This window comes from Natrix helvetica (genome assembly GCF_964273705.1).
Source record: "Natrix helvetica genome assembly, chromosome: 2".
NCBI classification, from domain to species: Eukaryota; Metazoa; Chordata; class Lepidosauria; order Squamata; family Natricidae; genus Natrix; species Natrix helvetica.
In genome coordinates this window covers 84,653,790-84,677,795 of record NC_138552.1, presented here as the reverse complement: position 1 = coordinate 84,677,795, position 24,006 = coordinate 84,653,790, and the positions used below count along the sequence as shown (strand labels likewise).

Sequence of the window (24,006 nt, the reverse complement as noted above, 5' to 3'; positions counted from 1 at the left end):
TTACCAAATTCTTTGGAAAGTATATCTATGGAGTAATATAAGACACAGGTCCCAATCTTTTTGGGTCTGCGGACTGGTGGCAGCGGCTTCAGTGGTAGAGGAAAATGGGTTAGGGTTTCACAGTGGAACCTAAACCCTGTGCATGCGCAAATGAAGCTTTGCATGCTTGCCTGCTACTTCAACAGCCCAGTTCAAAACGGCACAGCCCAATAGTGAACCACAGCCCAGGATTTGGGCATCCTTGATATAAGAGACTGCACTGTAAAGTAGCTGATTATATCCTTGTATCAAAGATCCCAATAATCTTCGATACAAGGATATAATCATCCTATTTACTCGCTTTCAGATAATTTATTTCCATCAGGACAAAACAAAACAAATTGCAGCCTAATATTATACAGTTAGTCCTCAATTTACAACCATTCACTTAGTGACTGTTCAAAGTTGCAATGGCACTGGAAAAAGTGAAATGAGCGTTTTTGACATCTACGACCATTGCAGCATCCCCATGGTCAAATCATCAAAATTAGGATGCTTGGCAACTGGCATGTATTTAGGATGGATGCAAGGTCCTGGGATCACACAATCACATTTTGCGACCTTCTGACAAGCATAGGAAATAGGGAATCCAGTTTCATTTAATAACCAGGTTACTAATTTAACAACTGCAGTGATTCACTTAACAACTGTGGCAAGAAAGGTTGTAATATGGGGGAAAAGTTATTTAACAGTCTTGTTTAGGAACATACATTTTGAGCTCAATTGTGGTTGCAAGTTGAGGACTACCTGTATAGCTGTAATATACCAAAAATATATCAAGCAATTACCTGTATGTAGCTTAAGTGTATGTTCAGAGACTAGGAAAACTACCCTGATTTTATAATGGCTAATTCCATTAAAATATCTGCCTACAAGACAGCTGTTATTAAAAAGTCAACTTTTGTATAGGCATCTAAAATGGAATGTGTTTTTCATAACTCTTTCACATTAGATTGGCATTTTATGAAATAAATTGAATACCTAACTGCCGCTGTTATAAGATTTGATTTGATTGTAGAGCATTAATACAATTTTGCTCATTTATTTTAAAAAAATGCAGGCTGGAAAAATGCAGAAAAGCACCAGCCCAATGATTACAGTGTTGTACAAACTCTGCAATAAAAAAAGGTTAAATTATTTGGAGGTTTTCACCTCAAGAAGGAAATAGCATGCTTAGCGGAATGAACATTTGGAATCTGTTAGACATTTAACAGTCAAATTCGTACAGAATACAGTTATCCACCTAGCTACTTGCAGATTATTTATAAAATGCAGTATGCCTCTGAATACTAGTTGCTAGGCAACATAAGGAGAGAGTGCTAATACATTCATATTGCGCCTATGGAAGTATAGAGGATGGCTTCTTTAGAATAGAATGCTGAGCTAGATAAGGTTTTGGCCTAATCTGGAGAAGGATTATTTACTTGTGGCAAACAAAACTATTTAAAATTAAAGTAATTTTCAACTGGTTATAGAGATGGTTCCAGCCAATGAGAAAACCAAGGGCAAATTCCTATTTAGATTGATTCTTCCTGAATACGATTCCTTTTCCATGTTATTAAGAAATCCTCAATAATTCCATGAAAGCGCCAGACTTTCAATTTTAACAAAATGATAATAAAAACCTTCAGCTCTTCAGTCCATTCTAGTTTTAATCTAGCTTTATCAGCCATGAAATGATAGCCGACATATAGGTTGTCCTTGACTTACAATTTGTTTGTTTAGTGACCTAAGTGTTCCTACAACCATTTTTCTACTTATGACCGCTGCAGCATCCCCATGGTCATGTGATCAAAGTTTAGACACTCGGCAACTGACTTGTATTTATGACAGTTCCACTGTCCTAGGGTCCTGTGAGCCCCTTCTGCGACCTTCTGACAAGCAAAGTCAATGGGGAAGCCAGATTCAGTTAACCGTGTTATTAACTTAGCAACTGCAGTGGTTCACTTAATACCTGTGGCAAAAACTGTCATAAAAAGAGTGCAAAAGTCACTTAACAACTGTCTCACTTAGCAACAGAAATTTTGGGCTCAATTGTGGTTGTAAGTTGAGGATACCGCTAAACATTAGTTCTGGCCCTGAGTAGTTTCTATGATTGGTCTGATCTTCTTCTCAAATCTCCAATGTATTTAATGCATCTTACTTAGAAGTAAAGATAAAATCTCCTTTAGAGTACTGGCAACAAAAAATGGTTTGCCACTGCTGTCTGTTGGAATATTTTTCAATTTCTTAAACTTGCCTATGGCAAGCAAATTCACAGTGCTCTGCTATCCAAATACTAATGAGGTCCAATCCTGCTTAGCTTTTTTGAAGAACACCAAGGTTGATTGTTATCTGCTAGTCTATAAAAATAACAATTCTTCAAAAGTTGAAGGGAAAATAGCAAAAGAAATCTGGCTCTACTGCTTTCCAATAATGCCATTAGAACATTGCCTCGACTCTGCAGTTCAGTTGCCTTCACTTATGTTCATAAACAATCTTCAAGGAAGTATTAACTTGATTGCCTTATTTAAAATTACGGATTTTAAAAAAAGTAGGTCAGTATGAGACACATACCTCATATTCACTCGAATTCACCATTAACGAAGGGACAAGAGAGAACAGTTCATTGAGTGTTTTTAAAATAAATGGCCGGGTATCACAGTTCAGTTTTGGTGAGAGTGCATTCCATGTAGAGCGAATACAAACAACCTAAAATAAAGAAACAAAGGCTGTTTTAAGCATGACAGAGTCTGTGTGTGTATGTGTGTGTGATTAAAATATGTTTAACGATATATGATATATGGATTAGAAATAGCACTTACAAATTGCATTTTGTAGGCTCTCCAGATATGCCATGTTTCAGATAGAAACTCTATTATTAAGCAACTAAAATTTAACCAAAATTAAGTCCATTTTATATTGTTGATATTTACATTGGATATAATAAACGTATTAATGAAATCCAGATCTTGTTAGCTTCAACAGACTTACTATATCCAATGCTTTGGGATTGAAAAGCATAACTAAAATGCATATATACCATCATAAAATTCCCTTTTGCTTTAAGCAACATTATGTAAAACACAGAATGGGAATAGTAAGCAAAAAAAATTAAAGGCATGACATAAGAAAAATGAACACAGCCGGAGCTAGTTTATATCAACAACACACACTACATACTGTGTTCCCCGAAAATAAGACCCGGTCTTTTTTTCCCTATCAAAAAAAGACACCAGGTCTTATTTTCGGAGGATGTTTAATTACTGACTCACCTCGAGGAGGCGGCACTGACAGCCCCGCCCAGCAGCAGCCCGCTGCTGGCCCACTTCTTCTGCAACTGCTTGTTATCAGCTGCAGAGGGCTTTCCAGAAGGCCTCTGCAGCTGATAACAGATCGATCTGGAGCTCTGTTATTGGCTGCAGAGGCCTTTCCAGAAGGGTCTCTGACAACGAAATGGAGGCTGGGGCCGATGTATGCGAGCGGTGGCAAACAACCGTAGAAGTGAGCCTGCAAGATGAGGCAGATGTTGGGGTGTACGAGGCCTGGTAAGTAGAACAGCTCCACCACCACCCATTCCCACCCTAGCTTAATTTTTACTTGTGTGCCTCACCCCATCCGGTGCACCTTAGTGGGCAGGGTCTTAACTAGGGCTTATTTTGGGGGTAGCACTTATATTGGGCGTACATGTAGAAATCAAGCTAGGACTTACTTTCGGGGTAGGTCGTCTTTTCGTACTTTCATACTTTTTTGACCTTGTAAACTACATTCTTCCTTCCAGCATGTCAATAGACTGCCGCAAACATTGCCTTTGCTTTATTAAAATTCTAATCTCTCTCTTTTTCAGGATCTCATCAACTACCAAAATTTCCCAGTTTTCCCCTACTCTCAATCCATTCATCCTATTTTCATTTTTGTTTCACAATTTGATCCTCAATACCGGTTCTGTGGGCTTGATGGGCGTGGCAGGGAAAGGATACTGTAAAATCTCTACTTCACTACCCCATTCCAGGGGAAGGATACTGCAAAATCCCCATTCCCTCCTGATCAGCTGGAACTCGGGAGACAGAGAATAGATGGGAGCGGGGCAAATCAGAGGTGGTATTTGCCAGTTCTCCATACTACTCAAAATTTCCTTTACTGGTTCTACAGAACTGATCAGAATCTGCTTAATACCACCTCTGATTCAGGTCCCATTCTTGACTGTACTTGTTTTCCACATTAAATATCTCTCTCCTATTGAATTGAATGTTATGTTTGTTTCTCCTGATATACAGTATAACTGACACTCTCACATAACTCCCATATAACAAAATGAGTAAAGTGGTCAGAGCATGTTGTTATGCATAGTTTTGCTTCTTTTGATAATCATTTATATGTTCCATTAACTCCACATTGTGGCACACAGTAAAATCATTATTTTATATATTCCAGGCATAAAACTTTCTTATGTCGAGTTTCCATTCACACTATTAGATTAATCCAGTTTATATTAATCCAGTGATGTTTTTAGGATTAGAATATATTTATTTCTTAGTACAGCCTATCTCCCCCTCCAAATGTATCTTAAATGTATTTTATTATTATGACTGGTTTTATTTGTATTGACTGTACACCGCCCCGAGTCCCTTCTGGGAGAGGGGCGGTCTAAAAATCAAAATAAAAAAATAAAAAAATAATAATAATACTTTTTTAAACGAGACTTTTTCCCCACTTTCTAAAGTTGATATGCTTTTAGTTTCTTTCAAATCTGACTACCTTTATTAATCTGTTAGTTCTTTCTCTTTCATTTTCCTTCCTTCCTTCCCTCCCTCCCGCCTTTCTTTTCTTTTTTCTTCTTTATAGTGTTCTGTTTTGATTTGTTCCTCTTACGTTCTAATATGCCATGATCATCATAGGTAAGCCCACAGATACTGACATATTCTTTGCTCCTCATATCTGTGAGGCCAAAGTTAGAAAGGTGTAGACAAGATGAACAGTTTTAGCCACACCTATGCCACATGGAGTTTTCCCTTCTAATGGTAAATGCAATACAAGTCTCTTTGGTACATTTTGGCCAGCATGCCATATGCACAAACAAAATCCACTTTTTTTCAGGCACGTTCATGTCATTCTATGGGTATATAATACTGTGATTGCCCTGCAAAATAACATAGTATTGCCTAAATCCCAATAATTAGAAGGGATAAGCAATGTAGAAATATACATATAAAGGGTCTATTTTTAAAAATCTCAAATAATTACACAAATGTGTTGTATTTATTCATAGCTAGAAATTAGCCCTTGCAGGATCATTATTAGAGTGAAAAATACTTTGTGTTAATGGCATAAGAAAAGATCCATCAATAAAATAGGAAAATCTGACTCATATATAAAATCAATTTTGGTGAAACACAGAGTTTTTTTATAGTTGGAAATAACAATTTACCATTAAAAGAACATCAATTTGAAAAGGTTAGAATAAGAACTACAATTCATTAACATTCCCTTAACATACAATAATATTAACAGTAAAAAACATGAATCATGGTTGAAACTGTTTTCATCAGACATATTATCAAAACTGAAAATTTTTGGCAAAAATCTCTGAACAAAGTGAGCACCATCTGTCAATGCAGGTAAGGTTCTAAAAAAGCAGCCTTAGTAGAACTCAAAGATTTGAATAAATATAGCCCTAATTTAAAAAGCCTATAAATAATAGAGGTATGCTAATATGTTGTCCCCATTTGTGCATAAATCAATGGAGCTGAACATTCACTCATGGCAAAATTTATTACCTTTAGGCAATCTAATTGTATTCATTACTAATTATCTGACCATTATTGATCCAGGACAAGCTACTTAAAAGTTGCTTCTGCTTCAACATTTTACCATCTCAGAATCCCCTATGGAATTTGCAGCCTTTAAATCCCTACACTTTCAAAACTCTGTATTTTGATATAAAAGATTTTTTAAAAAGAAATATGCTACCATTTTATAATGACAGCGGTTTTTAAGTCTAACAAAACTGTAACTTGTGTCCATGCATGAGCCTACTTGCTTCAAAATTATAGCTTAATAAGTCAATGCTGAAGCAGTTTGTTTTCTAGATGAGCCCCCAGAGAGCTATATGAATGAAATTCAAGAAAAGCAATAATTTAGAGAGGTGTAATGCACATCTAGACTAGGCAATGTATTGCTAGATGTCAAGGTGGTATTAATATCATTTATTAAGTCAACTGATTTTTAAACACAGAAATCTAAGCTCTAGTCAGTAAACACAACAACATATATCCATCTACTGCCCAATAGAATTTTATTACATGGTCATGACTGAAGAAATCATCAAGCAAATAATTAATGTGCAATCTTGGGAACAATAGAGTTTTTTTGAGAATGCTGTGTATGAATAAAAGATACTACCTTATTACCATGGGACAACTATTGTCTTTCATGTTCTATAATAGGCGTCTCCTTTTTATTTTTAGTATGAAATTCATATACTCTTTGCTACATTGAAGTTCTTCTTTAGATATGATTTCAAAGGATCAGACATTTAAAATTTTTGATTAGAGTAAGGCATCAACAGAGAAAAGATTTCAGTTTAGGATTCCCAACTGTATTGTCAACATCCTTACTGACCAGGAAATCTAGAAGTTGTAGTTCTTAGAAATCTGAAGAACGTCAGAGTAGATAAAAACTGCAATTCAACATAGATGGCAATGTCACATATAGAGGAAACAAGGGCATTAATAGCTGATCCCAAAAGGTAATCAATATATTGTAAAATGTTTATTTCAGTTTTATGGTTTTGCTAAGGGATGTAATATTACAGAGTTGCTTTACTTCATTTCTTTTTTTAATGTGTACATTTTGATCAAGCTAAACGGTGGTTTTTAAAAAAAAATAGTAATATCAGCAACAATATTAGCAGTTCTACTTCAATACTGAGGTTCTCCCATTGCCTCCCATTAAGAATGAGATTGTTAATGTATAATTTCTTGTTATTTTGTTAGTAGAATTAAAATGGTGAGGCGTACACTTTTCTTATTGTAAATGTATCATAGCAGCATCAGCTGAGAGCCAGTTCTCTTTAGTTGCTAGATGCTGGCCTAAAAAGCAGGATATTGTGAATTTTAGACCTTTCATAGGCATGAAAGCTAGCTGGATGACTTTGGGCTTGTTTCTCTCTCTCAATCCAACCTACCTCACAGACTTCTTGTTGAGAAAAAAGAGGCAAGAATATTATGTTCACTGCTTTGAATTATATATGTAAAAAAGGCAGGATAAAAATCTAATAATAATAAAACTGTACATATTAACGTTTTTTTTTCCACAAAAATTTATTCCATGTCCCAAGTTCCTGAAATTTTCAAGAGACACTAGTTTCCCAAGTTGTCTAACATATCCTTCATTCTTCAGGCCACTTGGAAATATATTAAGTAAGATCATAACTTAAAGAAATAGATCAAGCAACCAATAATTTACTTTTTTGGACATTTAAGCTGCTTTCTCCTTTAGTTTTCCCCATAAGGCATTCTCCAAGGCTGGAAGCCCCCCCTCCCCCCCCCCCCCCCGAATCTCTGCAGGGAGCAAACCATTGTAATAAAGGCTTCAATGGATTTCCCCGGGGTCAATCCATAGACAGAAATGCATAAAAGTTCCCTTCAGGAATTTCAACTTTTCAGACGTTGTTATCATATCTGCAGGTTTCTGCCAGTTGCCTGTAATTATCATGAAACATTCAAGTCTATGCTGTAATGGCAGCAGAAATATTGACAGACAAGTAAAATTGGCTAGAAAAAAAATATTCTTCCAAAAATTAAAACAGCAAGTTGATACTAAGGGGAAGAAGACAAAGTAGTGTCTAAATTAGGGCTGCACATCTGGTTTTATATTGAAAATAAAGGAAGCAGATGCCAAAAACAGTTTCATAATATATACAAAATTGTAAGAAAACTGCAGTTGCCTCTGTCAAGTGGGAGAATCAAATATCTGTATGGGCAGATAAATGAGTTGACATTGTCCTGGGATGCTCATTTTGAAAAGATAGTGAGTTAATGAAATCACTACAGCAATATTTTATGCTAGAAAAAAAATCAAAACGTAGGGCATCAGAATTAAACAGCCACTTTGGCGGCTGTAGAAATACTTTAGGGGAACCATTTCAAAATCAGTAACGATAAAGCTTTTAAGAACTCCTATTGAGTTAAGTCCTTTTAACGAACAGACGGATCTATGAAGACAATTCCAGTGTAACTCATGTTGACAGCTACTGAAACTTAATCTGATTATATGTTGAGTGAAAATGACACTTCTCCACCTCCACTTTAGAAAACATTGATCTCAATAACTAGACAAAACAATTCATGTGGAGAATGTATCTAGGCAAAAGAGAACATGAAAACAAAGTCCTGAAATTGGGAGAAATCATAAATATTAATTTACAAGCTAATTAAAAAAAATATTAATCAGTGCATTATACCACAAGAAAAATAAATAGAAAGAATAGTGAATCTATGCCTTCTCTGTGTGTTTTAGTGTAAAATGATACCAACAGCCTTTATTTTGCACAAAAAAAAATTATTAAGCTAGAGACATTTTTATAAGTGACTATTAGCTTAGAAGTATGTCATTGAAGATTGTAAATTATATTATAATTTACATCAAGATCCAGAGTCTGGCCAATGAGATGATGGCAACACATTGACACCGATCAAGTCTACAAGAGCAGATGTTAGTACGAGTAACAAGTAAGTAAATATTTTTGTTTGTTAGCAGCATCAGGCTTCAATTTCATATTGACTAACCTGGGAATAATTTTGTCATGGTCACAAAGAATTCCTACTTAATATGAATTTCTATCAGGAGGAATTACCAACACTAATTTTGCAAATAGTTACGCTTTTTGGAAAGCACACAAAATAAAAATCACCAAAAAATGTCTGTAAAGGAGTGTGTTAGTGAGTGAGTGAATCAGTGAGTCAGTGAGTGAGAGTGTGTGTATGTGTACATGCATGTGTATGGTATATACCCATGATGGCAAACCTATGACACGCGTTGCAGAGGTGGTATGCAGAGCCCTCTCTGTGGGCATGCGCACAGTCGCCAGATGCTGGCTTCTGGGTTCCGTCATGCACATACATGCTGGCCAACTAGTCTTTGCGCAATCATGCCTAATATGATCCTCAGATCAGAATAATTATATAAAGGGACAGAAGAGATACAGTAAGATGTTAGCTAACCATCATCATTAAAAAGATATGTCACCGTTACATGAAAGTTGTTTGATTGTTGAGGAGTGTTGGTATTAAACCGGAATATTCAGTTAGACTGCAACAACTAATCAAATAATCTGCATCTTAAAAGTTTTACTTTTTTTCCAAAATAATAATCGACAAAACATTACACTCAGTGATGGCTTTCAAAGGGACAGTATGTTCTCTGGGGCAGAGATGCACAATCAGCAGGTTAGGATTAAATGCAGCCAGCTATTCTAAACTCTCCTGTTGAACTGCATTATTTAATGTGATAGCATGGGTACATTATTAAACACATGCTGCATGCACATATTAAATGTATAATACTGTAAAATATATTAACTTAATTAACTTAGCACAGTTCAATTTCCAAAGAATTTTAATTTTAAACAAATTTAAGTTTTCTCCATCATAGAGTCTTAAAGCTTTAAATTGGCCCCTAAAAAGGTTGCTCATCTAGAGCATTTTCACTCTGGAAAGCATCTGGAAAGAAACTTCCTCCAGAACCATAATGTAATGAAATCATCTTACTTAAATACTATTATAAATGTTCTTCAACGAAGTTCCTTAGTTTTACATGCTTATAGTTCAAAATATGTACCATAGTTATCGTCTTATCACAGAGCAACTTTAAGCGTGACATCTGGCCGCCGGCTCCCAGTGTCCTCTAAGTTAAAACACCATTAAAAAAGATTAATGCTTTTTAAAAAAAAATCAAAACCTAAATCAAGACAGATATGCACCAAGATAGTATAATAGCATTGATGATTATCATACATTGAGTCATGGTATTATTTCCAGCTCAGTGGGGTTTATTCACCAATCGTGATTTGCAGCCAGTCAGCCAGGCTTCTCTGCTGGTGGTTGGGTTCCCCTTGTTCATAACAGACAAAGTCAAAATTTCCCTAGCCTTCAAAGCTGCTGATCTTTTCCAAATGCCCTTGGAATTTTGTTGAGATACAGTAAATCAATGGAGAAAGAAAGAAAGAAAGAAAGAAAGAAAGAAAGAAAGAAAGAAAGAAAGAAAGAAAGAAAGAAAGAAAGAAAGATCAGGATGGATTAAAGATAGATTATGATTTTTGAAACTCCAGCGTTACAGTTTTAAAAACCATCTCAGTTTTATTCAATAAGAATCTCAGATTAGTCGAGATACTAATAATCAGGCTGTATGTATATCCTCATTCAAGGCACAGGATATAGTATATTCTGAAAAGTATACCTATTTATCCGATTTCCATAGAAAGAACACATTATATAACTTAAATTTTGCATATTGTAAAGATAAAATTTGTTGGGTATAAATGCTATATTACCTTAGTACTGGTAACTTTGTGCTACAACATAAAGTTAAATTAAGACCTGTGGAGTCTGTCCCAGGCATTTATTTTATAAAAAAAAGAACATTACAGGTAGCCCTTGACTTATGACCACACTGGTTGCAAATCATTGCAGTCATAAGGCACCATGTGATGAATTCAATTTTACGACCATTTTTTATGACTTGTCACTTGCAATCATAAACTTAATCATATGCTTTGTTAAGTGAATCACTTCTTGTAAATGAGTCCTTTTTGTTCGAAAAAGGACATAAAATATTACAAATGGTAGTTCTCTGATCATGGGATGCTGCAACCAATTGAAAATGTGACCTGGCTGCCAAGTGCCCAAAATATGATTGCGTAGTCTCTGCAAAACAGGCAGTCATAACTTTGAGAACAGGTTGTAAGTAGTTTTTTTGTAAATATTTGAAAGGTTGTTTAATAATTGGGTCAAATTCAAAGACTACCCATAAGCTTCACAGAAAAACAGCTGGTCTTATCCTGAATTGTAAAGGAAAGGTTAATCTGGTTTGGTAACATTTAATGGTAGAAAAAGAACCAACTGGTAACAGGCCAGGGTCTGAATATCTGATAATCTGGAGGAAAGATAATAATTAGTAGCCCTCCAGATGTTATTGAACTACTGTCCTCATCCACTGGTGATTTAAGCTGTACATTTATTTTTATATACATATTTATTTATAATCACTCTCCTAAGGAGCTTGTAGAAAAATGGAATCTATAAAAGCAGGAAACTATGGTAAAACCAAATCAAATAAATAAATAATTATAAAGCATGCTATCATAAACATAGTGGTAGTAACAAACAGGCACTAAAGGGTCGAAAGACATAATCAGGTTGTAGTAACTACAACCCAAAAATGAGAGCAGAAAATCAGGTCTTCTTCTATTACCAAGACATATCAAATTACATGTTATTTTATTTTTGAACAATACCATACAATTTTCCTAGCATTTTAAGTACATAATGAGATCAAAGAACTTTGAGGCCTTCTTTAAATTGCTGTTCATACAGTGTAATTGCTCTTCAAGCAATGTTATTTAATTGATAGTATTGGCCTACCCTGTACAACCTTTTTCCATGCCTTCTGAATGTATTGAAGTATACCTCAGAAAATTCCCAACTACTCTAAGCAATGATCTACTAGCTGGAAACTATACAATTATAGTCTAATAGACCTACAAAGTGAAGGGCTAGCAAAAATTAGTAGAAAACGATATTCTATCACTTTATCACCTCTCTTAAAAGCACATTTTTGTGCCTAGGGCTTTATAACATGGGTGTCCCTTATTTGTTATTTAGGTAAATGTATACTAAATATCTTTTCCTATAAAGCAATAAGGTTAGCCTCTAATTTTGATCTATGCTTGAATTGTTTTCTATATCATGGGAAATGTTTCTATAATTCTTCTTTTCAATAGCACCACTACAGTCATTATTGCCTCAAATAAAACACTATAGCCTGAGAAAAGGTGAATGTATTGTATGTTACAACATGAAAAATGTGTCATTTTTAATACAGCAACCTTACATGCGAACATACATTCCTATCTCATAAAGTTAAACACAACATTCTGAGTTAGCGGTATACAGTGAAGCCAATCAGAAATCCAGGATCTTAGCACCACACTATTAAGATATCTTTGGAACTTTGGAATAAAAACCCATGCTCAATTTAAAGCATATACCGGTAATCATATATATTCTGCTAGCTTTAGGGAAATGTTTATCCATACTGAAATATTTGTATAATAAAATTTAATTGAACAAACCGAATTTTTAAAGTTTGTTTAAAAATTTTTTTTTTTAAAAAAAATGTAAACAAATGCAAAGGTAATAACAGCACTACAGTAACTATTTTAGTATGGTGCATTTCCAGGGGAGCAGCCAATTCTGTCTTGTGATAAAGGGCTTGCAGTGAACTCTTTCTCTCGGTCATGAATCCCCAGGAAATGCCCAGTGTCTGGATAGTTATTGCTCAATTGTACATTGCTGTTATTTGAGAACACAACACCCTCTAGGAGTCGCAGAAGATGAAAGCAGTTTTGTGCCTCAATATGGGGGCACCTATTAGTTCTGACACAACGGAGCGATAGCTGATCAGAAAGCATCTTTGTAACGCCAGGCAGTGTTCAAAGGCCGAGGGTGCAAACAGTCTTTGTAAGTTTGTTTTAAACTTTGTGCTTATTGTTCCTTTCTTTATTGTTGTTTTAGTATGAATAGATCATTTCCATCTCTAAGAACTAACAAGGATTTAATGTCACAGATTTCAGGACTATTGACAGTGTCTTTTTTTATGCTTCTGTGCAACAGAACACGCTGATTTGATATACACTTTCAACCAGAAAATGCTTTAATTATCCTTGCCAAAGCTGAGAATGGACATGAATAGAAGAGTACATTGTTAGTGAAATCATTTGCATAAAGGAAAATAAAACTTAATGCACCTTTCTGTTAGAAACAAAGATCATAAAAAATACAGTAGGTTTATATGAGTGCAGTAAGTACTTTCAGAAGTTATTCTAACTTGTATGAAGATCTGAAATGTATTTTATAGTATACTAACCCTCTTCTATGTGACCATTGCAGAAAGTTGGGAGGAAAAATGAGGACATAATTCTTGTCAGACTTCAGCCAAAACAGTGAATACTTCAATTGAGAGCCAAATTAGATGTGATTCCATTATTCTTAAAAATGGCATTCATGTTTATATAAATGTCAAGGAGGAGAAGGAAGAAGAAAGGGAGGGAGGAAAAAGATGAAAGGAAGAAGAGACAATCCAGACTGAAGTCAACAGGTCTCGAGAAATAATGTACTTCAGTAAAAAAAAATCCTTGAGCAACTGGAAATTGTTAAGGTATTTTGAGTAAACTATACTGTATAAACTGCCTTTTGTTTTTAACTCAACTGATGGAGCAGAAAATATATTCTGCTCAGAGTAAGTTTAGATGGAAACAACCTATAAGCCCTGTAACACAAACAAAGTTCTCTTATACAATATTTTATTGAGCCTAAATGTTGTGAAGGAGATCTACCAGTTTTTCAAACTATACAAATACTACAGTGAGTTTTTTCTTCTTCTTGAGGCTTGGAATAATCATATACAGATAGTCCTTGACTTATGACTGTAAAGGAGTCTGCCCATCACAGTCGTAATGCCTGTAAAACAAGCTGGACATGTGACAGACCAAAGTTTACATTCCTTTTTTGTGGCACTTGTTAAGTAAATGATTCACTGTGGACATTTTTGCCCAAAACCAAAAGTGCCAGTTTTTAGCAAAACCATCATAAAACACCATCATGTGACCTTGTAACACTGCAAACTATGTGAATGCAGCCAATGTTGGTGAGTGCCTTATTTTACTATACCAAAGGAATCGAAAGTCAATGTCTTTTTTTCTTTTTCCCCTTGATTTCCCCCACTATCCACTTCCGTTTTCCCTCCCCTAACTTCCCTACTATTTACTTTTGTATTCTCTTTGTATGTTATAAACGAATACAAATTTTATTTAAAATATGTTGTTGAGTGCCCAACATTTGGTCTTGACTGGAGTGGATTGTTGGAACTTCGATTTGGAGTTGTAACTAGCCTCAAAGTAGAGTCATCAAAACTTTGGATTGTCACTGAGCAACCTATTTTAATTCAAGAACTACATGTATGACTGCTCTATAGCTGTGCACTGGATGGAATCTCAGCATGGCTTACTTATTGGGCTCACTTACGTTAGACAGTGCTGAGAACTTATCCAAAATTCAGTTCTGACCTATGAAGCAAAGCCTGATTGGCTGTGTTTGGACATTGGATTTCCTCTCCCCTTGTCACTTGCTTCTCCCTTGATTCTGTCACTTGACTGACAGTTTACCAACTCAGATTTGTGCCTTGCTGGTTGGACCACAAGGACTTTCTTTCCTCAGAGTGAATCTGACTTTCCCCCTTTGACTTTGCTTGTTGGAAGTCGGAGGGCAAGATTATACAGTAAACGGTTTTCACATGACTCCGGGAAGTGCAATGGTCACAAATACACTCCAATTGCCAAGTGGCTAAATTTTGATCACATGACCAAGGGGATGCCGCAATGTGAAAACTGGTCATAAATCACTTTCTTCATTGCTGCTGTATCTTTGAAGCATCACTAAATGAGTGGTTGTATGTCAAGGACTATCTGTACTAGATTGTGGAAGAACCACAACTGCATGTATAAACTAAGACCAGGTTGATAACTAGTAGTTTATTACTGGGAAGGCAGCCATGTTACACCTAAAAGGATACCCCTAATACAAGTATAGGAAGTTGGTTTATTACTTATCATCCAAGAAAAATATGAGAGGCATTTTGAAGGGCCATTTAAAGTTATGGTCTATTGGTTCCAAGAACCTGAGTTCTTAAAATCATTTAAAAAACCACTTGAAAAATTTGATTCTTATACTTCACTTTCTTATTCAAATTCAAGACTATTTGATACCTGGTATTTTAAAAAGTGAATTATAATCACATTATTAAAAGTTGTCTGTATCACTTCCGGTTCCGGCGGCTGACTGCGACGGGCAGGTTCTGCTCGCCCCGCGCTTTCCCGGTGGGCCCCTCACTCCTTGGGGGGCACAGGACGCCCCGTAGAGGCTCCTGCCGAAGGGGCGGCACTGCGGGGGATCCCCCGAGTCGGCGGCGGCCAGGGGGCCCCCCCGCATCGCCCTAGGCATTGGGGAGCATGATGTGGAGGTGCTTCGGCGTCTTTGCAGCGAGGCAGCTGGAAGAATGAGCGATCAGAAGGACACGGCTGCGGTGTGGTGAGGTGGAAACTTCTCTCCATTCCTTTTGTTTGCTTGAAAGAAATTGCCAGCTACTTAAAACTTCCTTTCGACCTAGTTTTGAGAAGCGCGGCTGGAGGGAGGGGGATTCCCCCCCCCCCTCGGACAGGCGGCTGTTAACTATTTTTGCTCTCAGCCCTAGGGGGAGGAGGCAGGGAGAGAGCCAACTAATGACGCCACACTCATAGCAAAGGCGAATTTCGGATTTAACCCTACAATGGAATGATGATCTGGAAACTTTGGAAACTTTGAAACTTTTGTTATGCCTCTTAAACCCGAAGCTGGCAGGGCAAGATGGCACACTTCCATTGTCTCTATAAACAGTGAAAACTGATTCCACATATAAAACTTCAGGCTTCCGGTCTTTATCTCCATGCTACTCAGATAATTCTCTTGTTGATTGTGACTTTTTCGACTCCCTGGAGTGAAAAATTTTACTCTACTGCCAGTGTGACTAGAAAAATCTCCTTCTGCCTGGACCTTTAGTCTCCTGAACTCTCTTGGCGGTTCTACCTCTCTGACCGATCACTCTCTGCATTGACTGAACTCTTTATTGTATACATAATGTCACGTAAAAAACACCTCCTGGGAAGCCTGGCTTTGCTGCCTCTGCCCCGACATCTACAACATCCAGTCCCAGTACACAATCAACGATAACATCTCTGATGCAGCCTAAAACTACTGAGACTGAATTCCAACAAATGTTTCAACAAATTTTACAGGAGGACAAGAGGAGATAAAAAGACAATTAAAAGAGATGAAAGAAGAAATTAAAGAGAACCAGGACCAGATCAGTAAAAACTCACAGAGACTGGATCTTTTGGAGGGGGGGGACGGCTGAGATGAGGGGGGAGATGGAAGGGGTGCAGAAGGGGAACAAAGAACTTGAGACCCAACAGATGAAAATAGAATTTGAGAGAATGTACTTTTATCTTAGATTTCAAAATGTGGTAGAGACAGATGATGAAGACATAAGGGACATTATGACAAGCATTTTGGCTGAATACATTCAGAAAGAGAAACAACAGATGGGGTGGGAACTAGATTTGGTTTATAGAGTGAACTCAGCATATGCTAGAACACACAATGTACCCAGGGAGGTACACATTAAATTTCTCAGAAAAACCACAAGAGATGAAATTCTGAGTGCGCAAAGGGGGCAAGTTTTGAAATACCAAGATAGGGAAATAACCATTCTGAAACAGATCCCCAAGAAAGTGAGGGAGAAAAGGAAAAATTATTCGCAATTAGCGAAGAAATAGTACCAGAAGGGAGTGTGGTTCAGATGGCTGATGCCTGAAGGTATATTAATATTCTGGGAGGACACAAGAGTTAGAATTAATATACCCATAGAGGCGCAGGCCTTTATGGAAAAAAATAAAGCACTCCTAGATAAACCAGATGATCTCACAACAGACACACATGACACGGGAGGGGCCGGAGCTCTGCTGGCGGGGGGAGAAGGGGCAATACCAAGAAAATTCAGATCACAAAAATGAGTAAGAAAATCTGCTTGATATAAATTGATTGAAATTATTAACTGAATTTATATGCTGATTATATATTGTTATTTAGTATTGAAGTTTCTGTAAATGTATACTATGAGTATGGAGGGAGGGGACACCTGCCACACACTGCAACTGCCAAAATTTGTAACCTTTCCATTACCCCTTTCCTTTTTTATTCCTTAAAAAAAACCAATAAAACTTTGTTTAATAAAAAAAAAAGTTGTCTGTATCAGGTTTTGTTGTGATAATATATTGCCTTCCATAAAATGTCCAGAATCATTGGTGTTCCTGGATAATATGAAGATAAAGTTGTCCCTTTTTCAAAATGGTACCTCTGGGTTTCACTATGTTTACCTGTGTCTAGCAGGAAGCACATGGAATAAATCTCATAAGAATAGGTTGTTAGTCTCCAAGGAAAAGATTTTTCAACCCAAAGAAACTCAAGACTGCTTTTCCTTAATCTACAAAAATATATTTCTTCAGGTTTTAATAGCGAAGCTATTTTAAGAATGGCCAAGAAACAATTTTCTTTCTCATTGTCAAATTCACTAGGTGATGTAATTTGTCATCATCATAGTCCCCATTGTATTATCCTGTTCTGTCAGTCTCCCTTCATTTTTGCTTTTCTGTTTGTCTTCTCTCTGGTCAAAGCCTGATAAATGTAGGATCAAGGAATAAACCACCCCAAATTGCTTCCAGGGAAGAAAAGACTATAAACACACACTCACCACACAAACGTAGCTTTTTCACTTCTGAATCTTAGCCTGCCTGATAATAGTTCCCATATGAAATCTATTATAGACCAGGACATGAAGGCTCATAAAAACTATGCTGGCTTCTGTTGAATTATTCTAGTAAAAAAATGGATTTGCCAAGACTTAACAAATATGGTCTGGCAAGGACTACTTTGTATGTTTTCCAGGTTTGACATGGAAAGCAAAGAATACTATAAGTATCATTTATGGGGTATTATCATTTAAATGTCCAAAAAGAATTAGCTGTCTTCACAAAACCTGAAAGCAAGCCAAATACTCAGAGGTAATATGAGTGATTCATGAATAGTGTTTTGCATTTCATATAAGCTATTGTATTTTAGTAAAGGCAATCATTTCAATTTTAAAAAGTAGTTAAAAGTTGCAGGTTACAGTAGAACTTCTGGTCACAACCATAATTCATTCCATAACTTTGGTCGCAACCTGATTTGGTTGTGACCTGAATCTAACCAAAATTAATGCAACATTAATGCACCGGCCACACGAGGTTGCTGTTGTTTGGCGCTTACAAAAAAAATGGTGCGGAAGGTGAAATCAGCAGTGGCCGTGTTTGATCACCACCCGAGTATGTGTTCGTGACCTGATTCAAGCATTTATTTTTTGGTCTGAACCTGATTTGGTCATGGTCAGAAGCCTTCGTGACCAGAGGTTCTACTGCATTCTGTAAGGTTCAGATTCAAGATTGACTTCCAGTGCTGATTGTTATGGTGTTCTCCTTTAAAGGCATTCTTAAAATGATACAATCCCAGAACCACAGAACCGGGGGGACGACGACCCAATTCAAACAGAAGCTTTCTATGGGAACAGTCACTGATGGGAGACTCACCACCTCTCTGAGAAATTGGCCTTTATGATTACTTCTCTCCATTCAGTTGGAATCTTCTTTCTCATATTTCAAACTATTACTCTTTCATCAGCCACTTTGAGATAATAGAGAACAATCTTGACCTTTTCTATGACATCCTTTCCAGAATTAGAAGTGTACTCAAGACTCATGCCCAACGGGTTTAATTTTTTCCCCATAGGATTTCATTTCTTGTTTCTTAATCATTTTTCATTACCCTTCTCTAAACTTTAATGTAACTCACAGAGCAGAGGTATAACATGAACTGATATAGGTGGGCATATAACTGCCTGCACCACTGAATTTTGTACCGGCTGAAGCTTCCAGATGCTCTTCGAGGGCAGCAACAGAGGTGGGTTTTCACCGGTACGGTACGGTACAGTTGAATAGGTAATAACTCTAGCAGACCCGTGACCGTACCAGTTCTATCCTTGGCTGCGCCATCTTGATTTTCTGCACATTGTTTTGTGCACCGAACCAGTAGTAATGGCAGCAGGAACCTACCCCTGGGCAACAAGCTGTATGGCATGTTTCCCATCCTGTATCTGTGCATTTGATTTCTAAGTATATGTGTTAAACTTCTTTTTGTTACTTTTAGCTATGAATCCATTCTATTGTCATACCATCTGACTAACATTTAACTTACTTGCTAACAAAATCATCATAAGGTATTTCGTAAAAAAAAAATCACTGATATTAAGGAATATTAAATCCATAGCATTGTCACAATCTATTAAAGAAGTTGCCCAAAAGAAATAATGATGTGATATTATTGTCTGGCAAGATCAAGTCTTGACAAAACTGTGCTAACGTCTGCTAACCACTTCGTAGTATTCAAGATTGATAGCTCTGGAATCTTCCCAGCTATCTGTGCCAGACTTCCTAGTCTGTAATTCCCTAGATCTTTTTACTCCCTTTTGAAGAAATGGGCATTTTGCTTTTTTCAGTTATCAAGTATATCATCTATTCTCTAACAATTCTCAAGGATAAGAGACTGAGGCTCAGACAAATTGAAGCCCACACATACTTCAAAGCATCTTTTTGCCTCTTAATCCAAAACACAGCACAATTCTTCTGTATCCGTCTCTTTCTTTTCAGACATATATACTAAGAAACTTATTTATTTATTCATTCAGTCAGTCAGTCGATTTGTATCATGAAACGTCTCATCATGTGACTCTGAGTGGCTTTTAGGCTTTCACATTAGTTTCTATTGTCATTCATATTTTTTCCCAATGAAATTGTTTGCAATTGTGTTTTTAGTATTTCTTTTTAAAATCCTGAGTTCCATTTCCAATTAGCTTCTCTGGTCACTGAATCCTGCTTTAGTTTAATAAAATAGGCTTTCTTAAAGTCCAAGGTACGTATTCAATATAGCAGGTATAATAGATGCTTTCCCTCAAAAAGAGTCTGATTTTGCGTGACTTCAGGGATACACCCATGCAGCTTTCTTGGCAATAGTAGGTAGTTTGCCATGCTCTTCTACCAGGATATTTTTCAACTTCCTAAAATATCTTACAGTCTCATCATTTTCTAATGAACCCTATACAAGCACTAACCAGGTTTCTTACCTCAGATAAGTCAGCTTTAGTTTCTCTTTTTAGTCTCTTTCCTCCAAAGTTCCTGTCATTTCCATTTAAGGTAAAAAAAAAAAAAGGAGTCCCTGCGGATTTTACTTCACTAGTCATTGTCAACTCTAGGGAGCAGTGCTTATCTCCATTTCAAGGCCATTGTACCAGTGCTGTTGAAGACATTTCCACAATCATGTAGGTAGCATGAAGCACTATTACCTTCCCACCTAAGTGGTACCTATTTATCTACTCACATTTGCATGCCTTTGAATTGCTAGATTTGGCAGGAAATGGGACAAGGACAGGACCTCACCCCATTGCGTTACAGGTCTGAACCGGGACTGCCGACTTTCCTGTCAACAAGCTTAACGTTTTAACCATTGAGCCGCCACTCCACCGAATTCTAAGATACATCCAGAAGAAAAATAAATCCCACTCCCATCATCTGAAGGCGATCACCACCAGTAGCACTGTAGTATTTTAAGACCACGATATGTTTTTCATAGTTCAGCATCAACTGCAAAAAAATGTCTCTTCAAGCACTTCTGTTTCTCCATTAAATTCCTTCCCTAAAATTGAGTTCTATCTCTCTCATATCAGAAGTATCTAATGTAAAACTGTATTTAGAGGCTGTTCTCCTACTAACCCTACTATAAAGACTAGTAGGTGGCTGCAAAAGAAAACAGGTTTTCGAACTATGATGCATAAGCTACAGACAGCTATCCTGGGGCTGTTAAACTGTCTTTGCTGTTCTTTTAACAGTTTTTTATTTTCCACACCATATTTTCATTCCGTATTTTAAAACTTTCACAAAATTCATTTAAGTTCTTACATTTTAACTGTCAAAAAGTGTGCTATTTCAGAGGATTCGCTAATTATATTATCTGCTCCTGAAAACTTTAATATTCCATTTTTCCTTTTATAGCTTATAATTGTACCTTAATGTTTCACTGATGGTTCTAATTCTAAGCCATCTGCAAAAACTCACTGGATGTCATAAAAATACAACAACAAAAATAAAGAGTTATGCCTACATATGAAGTGGGGGAGGCTGTGTGGTGCTTTGAACTTGCTATTTCTGAATGGATTCAATAATTTAGGACGTGCAATGAAAATGTAAATGACTTCTACTACTGCACTGCTCCATAGTCTTTCTATTACTTTTATACATTCTCCATTTGTGAGTTCTAGCTATAGAACTATAATGATCAAGAGCAGGAATAGCTCCTAACACAGTGATGGCGAACCTTTTAGACACTGAGTGCCCAAACTGCATGTGCATGCATGCCGAAACTGAAAAGTGCACGCACATGCGCGTAAACATGTGCAGCAGAGACTCGAAGACCAGCTGCCCAGTGGGAGGCAGAGCATCCTAAAACCAGCAGCACCGCAAGAGGTAAGATCTTTTTCTTTGGTGAGCTTCTGTTTTGTCATTTGCAGGGAAACAGAAGCTCACGAAAGAAGCGCTATGGAGATCTGACCTGGGGCGACAGTGCGGGCCAGCAGAGAGCTCTGCGTGCCACCTCTGGCACACATGCCATAGGTTCGCCATCACGGCCCTGGCATCATGCTATTTCATTATTCCGAATTCCCCTGCATTTGTTTCCAACTGTACCATCCATAGTATGAGATGCCACAGAATCCCGGATGCCATAGCAGCTTACATCCAAACATCTCCATTGCCATATAACCAACAGTATCACAATCCTAAGCAATATTTTCCTCATTCCGCTTATATTCTCTTCTCTCCCATCTTTAGACAAAGCTACCACTTGTTGCTGTTCTGCTGAATATTATTAGCTAACAAAACAATTGAGGAAACCTAAATACGGCTGTAATTGGTATCTCAGATACTACAAATTCTACCCCCCTAATAGCAAGGGAGAAAATAGGTCCTTGGACATCAACATAAAACCAGAATCAAAATAAATTCAAGGCACAATTGCAATGTATATATCAAGAACAACACTTTTCAGAGTCAGTCCATCAATTACTGAAATATAATTTGACTATAACTCTCTAGTAACTTTCAGTTACTACAGTGTTTCCCTGAAAATAAGACATGCCCTGCTAATAAGCTCAATCGGGCTTTTCAGAGCATGCACTCTAATAAGCCCTACCCTGAAAATAAGCCTGCCCCCAACTATTTAAGCGCATGCGCAACCGGTTCCCGCCATTACCACTGTACCACCTACTGGTACATTTGCGGAGCAAAAAGAGGGTTCACCACAAAAGCAGTGGCAGGTGAAGCAAATTGCTTCCATCTCCCGCCCTTCCCTTCTGCGCAAAAAAAGCCTGCTGCAAAAACAGCGGCAGGCCAACAATGCACCCCCTCCCGCCTGTTCCTTCTCGAGCAAAAAAACACCGCCCACCCCAATGGTAAAGGCAGCCTGCCTGGTTTCCTTCCCCGCCGTCCCTTTAGCGAGAGGTGGCAAGTGGGGGGGAGAAGTGAGATGCGCGTCCTAGCGCTACCAGAGACTGACAGCTCTGCTGCGTTCCTCGCCCTTTTGTCCATTGAAGCCCCTTGTTAAAAAAAAAAACTTGCGAGTTGAACTCATGAGGTTTTTTTTACAAGGGGATTCACTGGACAAAAAGGCGATGAACGCAACAGACCTGTAAAGGTAAGAGGTGCACCTCGCTTCTCCCCCCCACCTGTCACCCCTCGCTAAAGGGACGGCAGGGAAGGGAACCAGGCAGGCTGCCTTTACCATTGGGGTGAGGTGGGTGGTGTTGGGCCGCGAGGCGCGCCTCTTACCTTTCCAGGTCCATCGCGTTCTTTGCCATTGTGTCCAGGGAAGCCCCGAGTTAAAAAACCCTTCTCGCGATTTCAAGAAGTTTGACTGAACTTGTGAGAAGGGTTTTTTTTATCCGCAGCTTCCCTGAACACAATGGCGAGGAACGCGACGGAGCTGGAAAGGTAAAAGGTGCGCCTCGCTTCTCACCTGCCCCAGAAAATAATAAGCCCTCCCCTATAATAAGCCCAAGGCCATATTTCGTGAGGCAAAAGAAAGTAAGACCCTGTCTTATTTTCAGGGAAACACGGTAGAAGATTAGTGAATGAGGAAAATAGAATCTTATTTAACAGGAATGAAATATGGGATTTTATTCCAACAACTACTACTAGAAGGAATGATGAACAAAACATGCAATACATAAAGGAGAAAAATAGCCCTCTGAACTCCGTAAACTGTACCTCAGCTTGACAAAGTGCATGAAGTCCTTGTAAGACTAAGGCAGCAGGTGTGGCTTGGTCGGGTTTTGTGCATTCATTCAGTACCTTAGAAATTGCAGCCAGCATATCTGCCCCATGTTGGTAAGGTCTAACAAGATACAAAAGTTTTCATGTAATTATAGAACTATAGAAAATGAACATAATGAACAAATGAGCATGGCTATGTCAAGATCTGTAGTAGTTTGGTCTAGTGGTTTAAGGCACCGGGCTAGAAAGCTGGAGTTCCACCTTGGCCATGAAAGCCAATTGGGTGATCTTGGGCCAGTCATTCTCTCTCAACTCAACTCACTTCACAGGGTTGCTGTTGTGGGGGAAATAGGATGAGGAAGATGTGTTAGATATGTTTGTCACCTTGAGTTATTTGTAAAAACAATAAAGGTGGGATAAAAATACATACATACATGCATGCATATTCTGTCTCTGAAAAGGAATCTGTGGCCATCCATATATTATTAATCTACCATTCCAAGCGCTGACCATTATGAATGGGGAATCTGGAATCTGAAATTTAACTACAGCTAGAAGAGCTAAATTCCCCAACTCTTGCAAAGAGAAAACATAAAAATGCTTGGAGCCAGGAAAACTATAAACTTCCATGATATTTTAAAATTCTTCGTTCATTCATCTTTATTATATTCCTTTATTCTTTTTTTATATTTTCTTCTGTATTTGTG

The 24,006-nt window shown here is 37.5% G+C and overlaps 1 protein-coding gene across 1 annotated transcript in view; it reads right to left on the bottom strand.

The window, feature by feature from the left end:
- The window catches only part of FOCAD (focadhesin), a 162,474-nt gene that overhangs the window by 91,379 nt on the left and 47,089 nt on the right, over window positions 1–24,006 (bottom strand). The window contains 2 exon segments of the mRNA XM_081942659.1: window positions 2,596–2,730; window positions 23,294–23,420. Of these exon segments, the coding sequence (XP_081798785.1) occupies window positions 2,596–2,730; window positions 23,294–23,420 (262 nt within the window).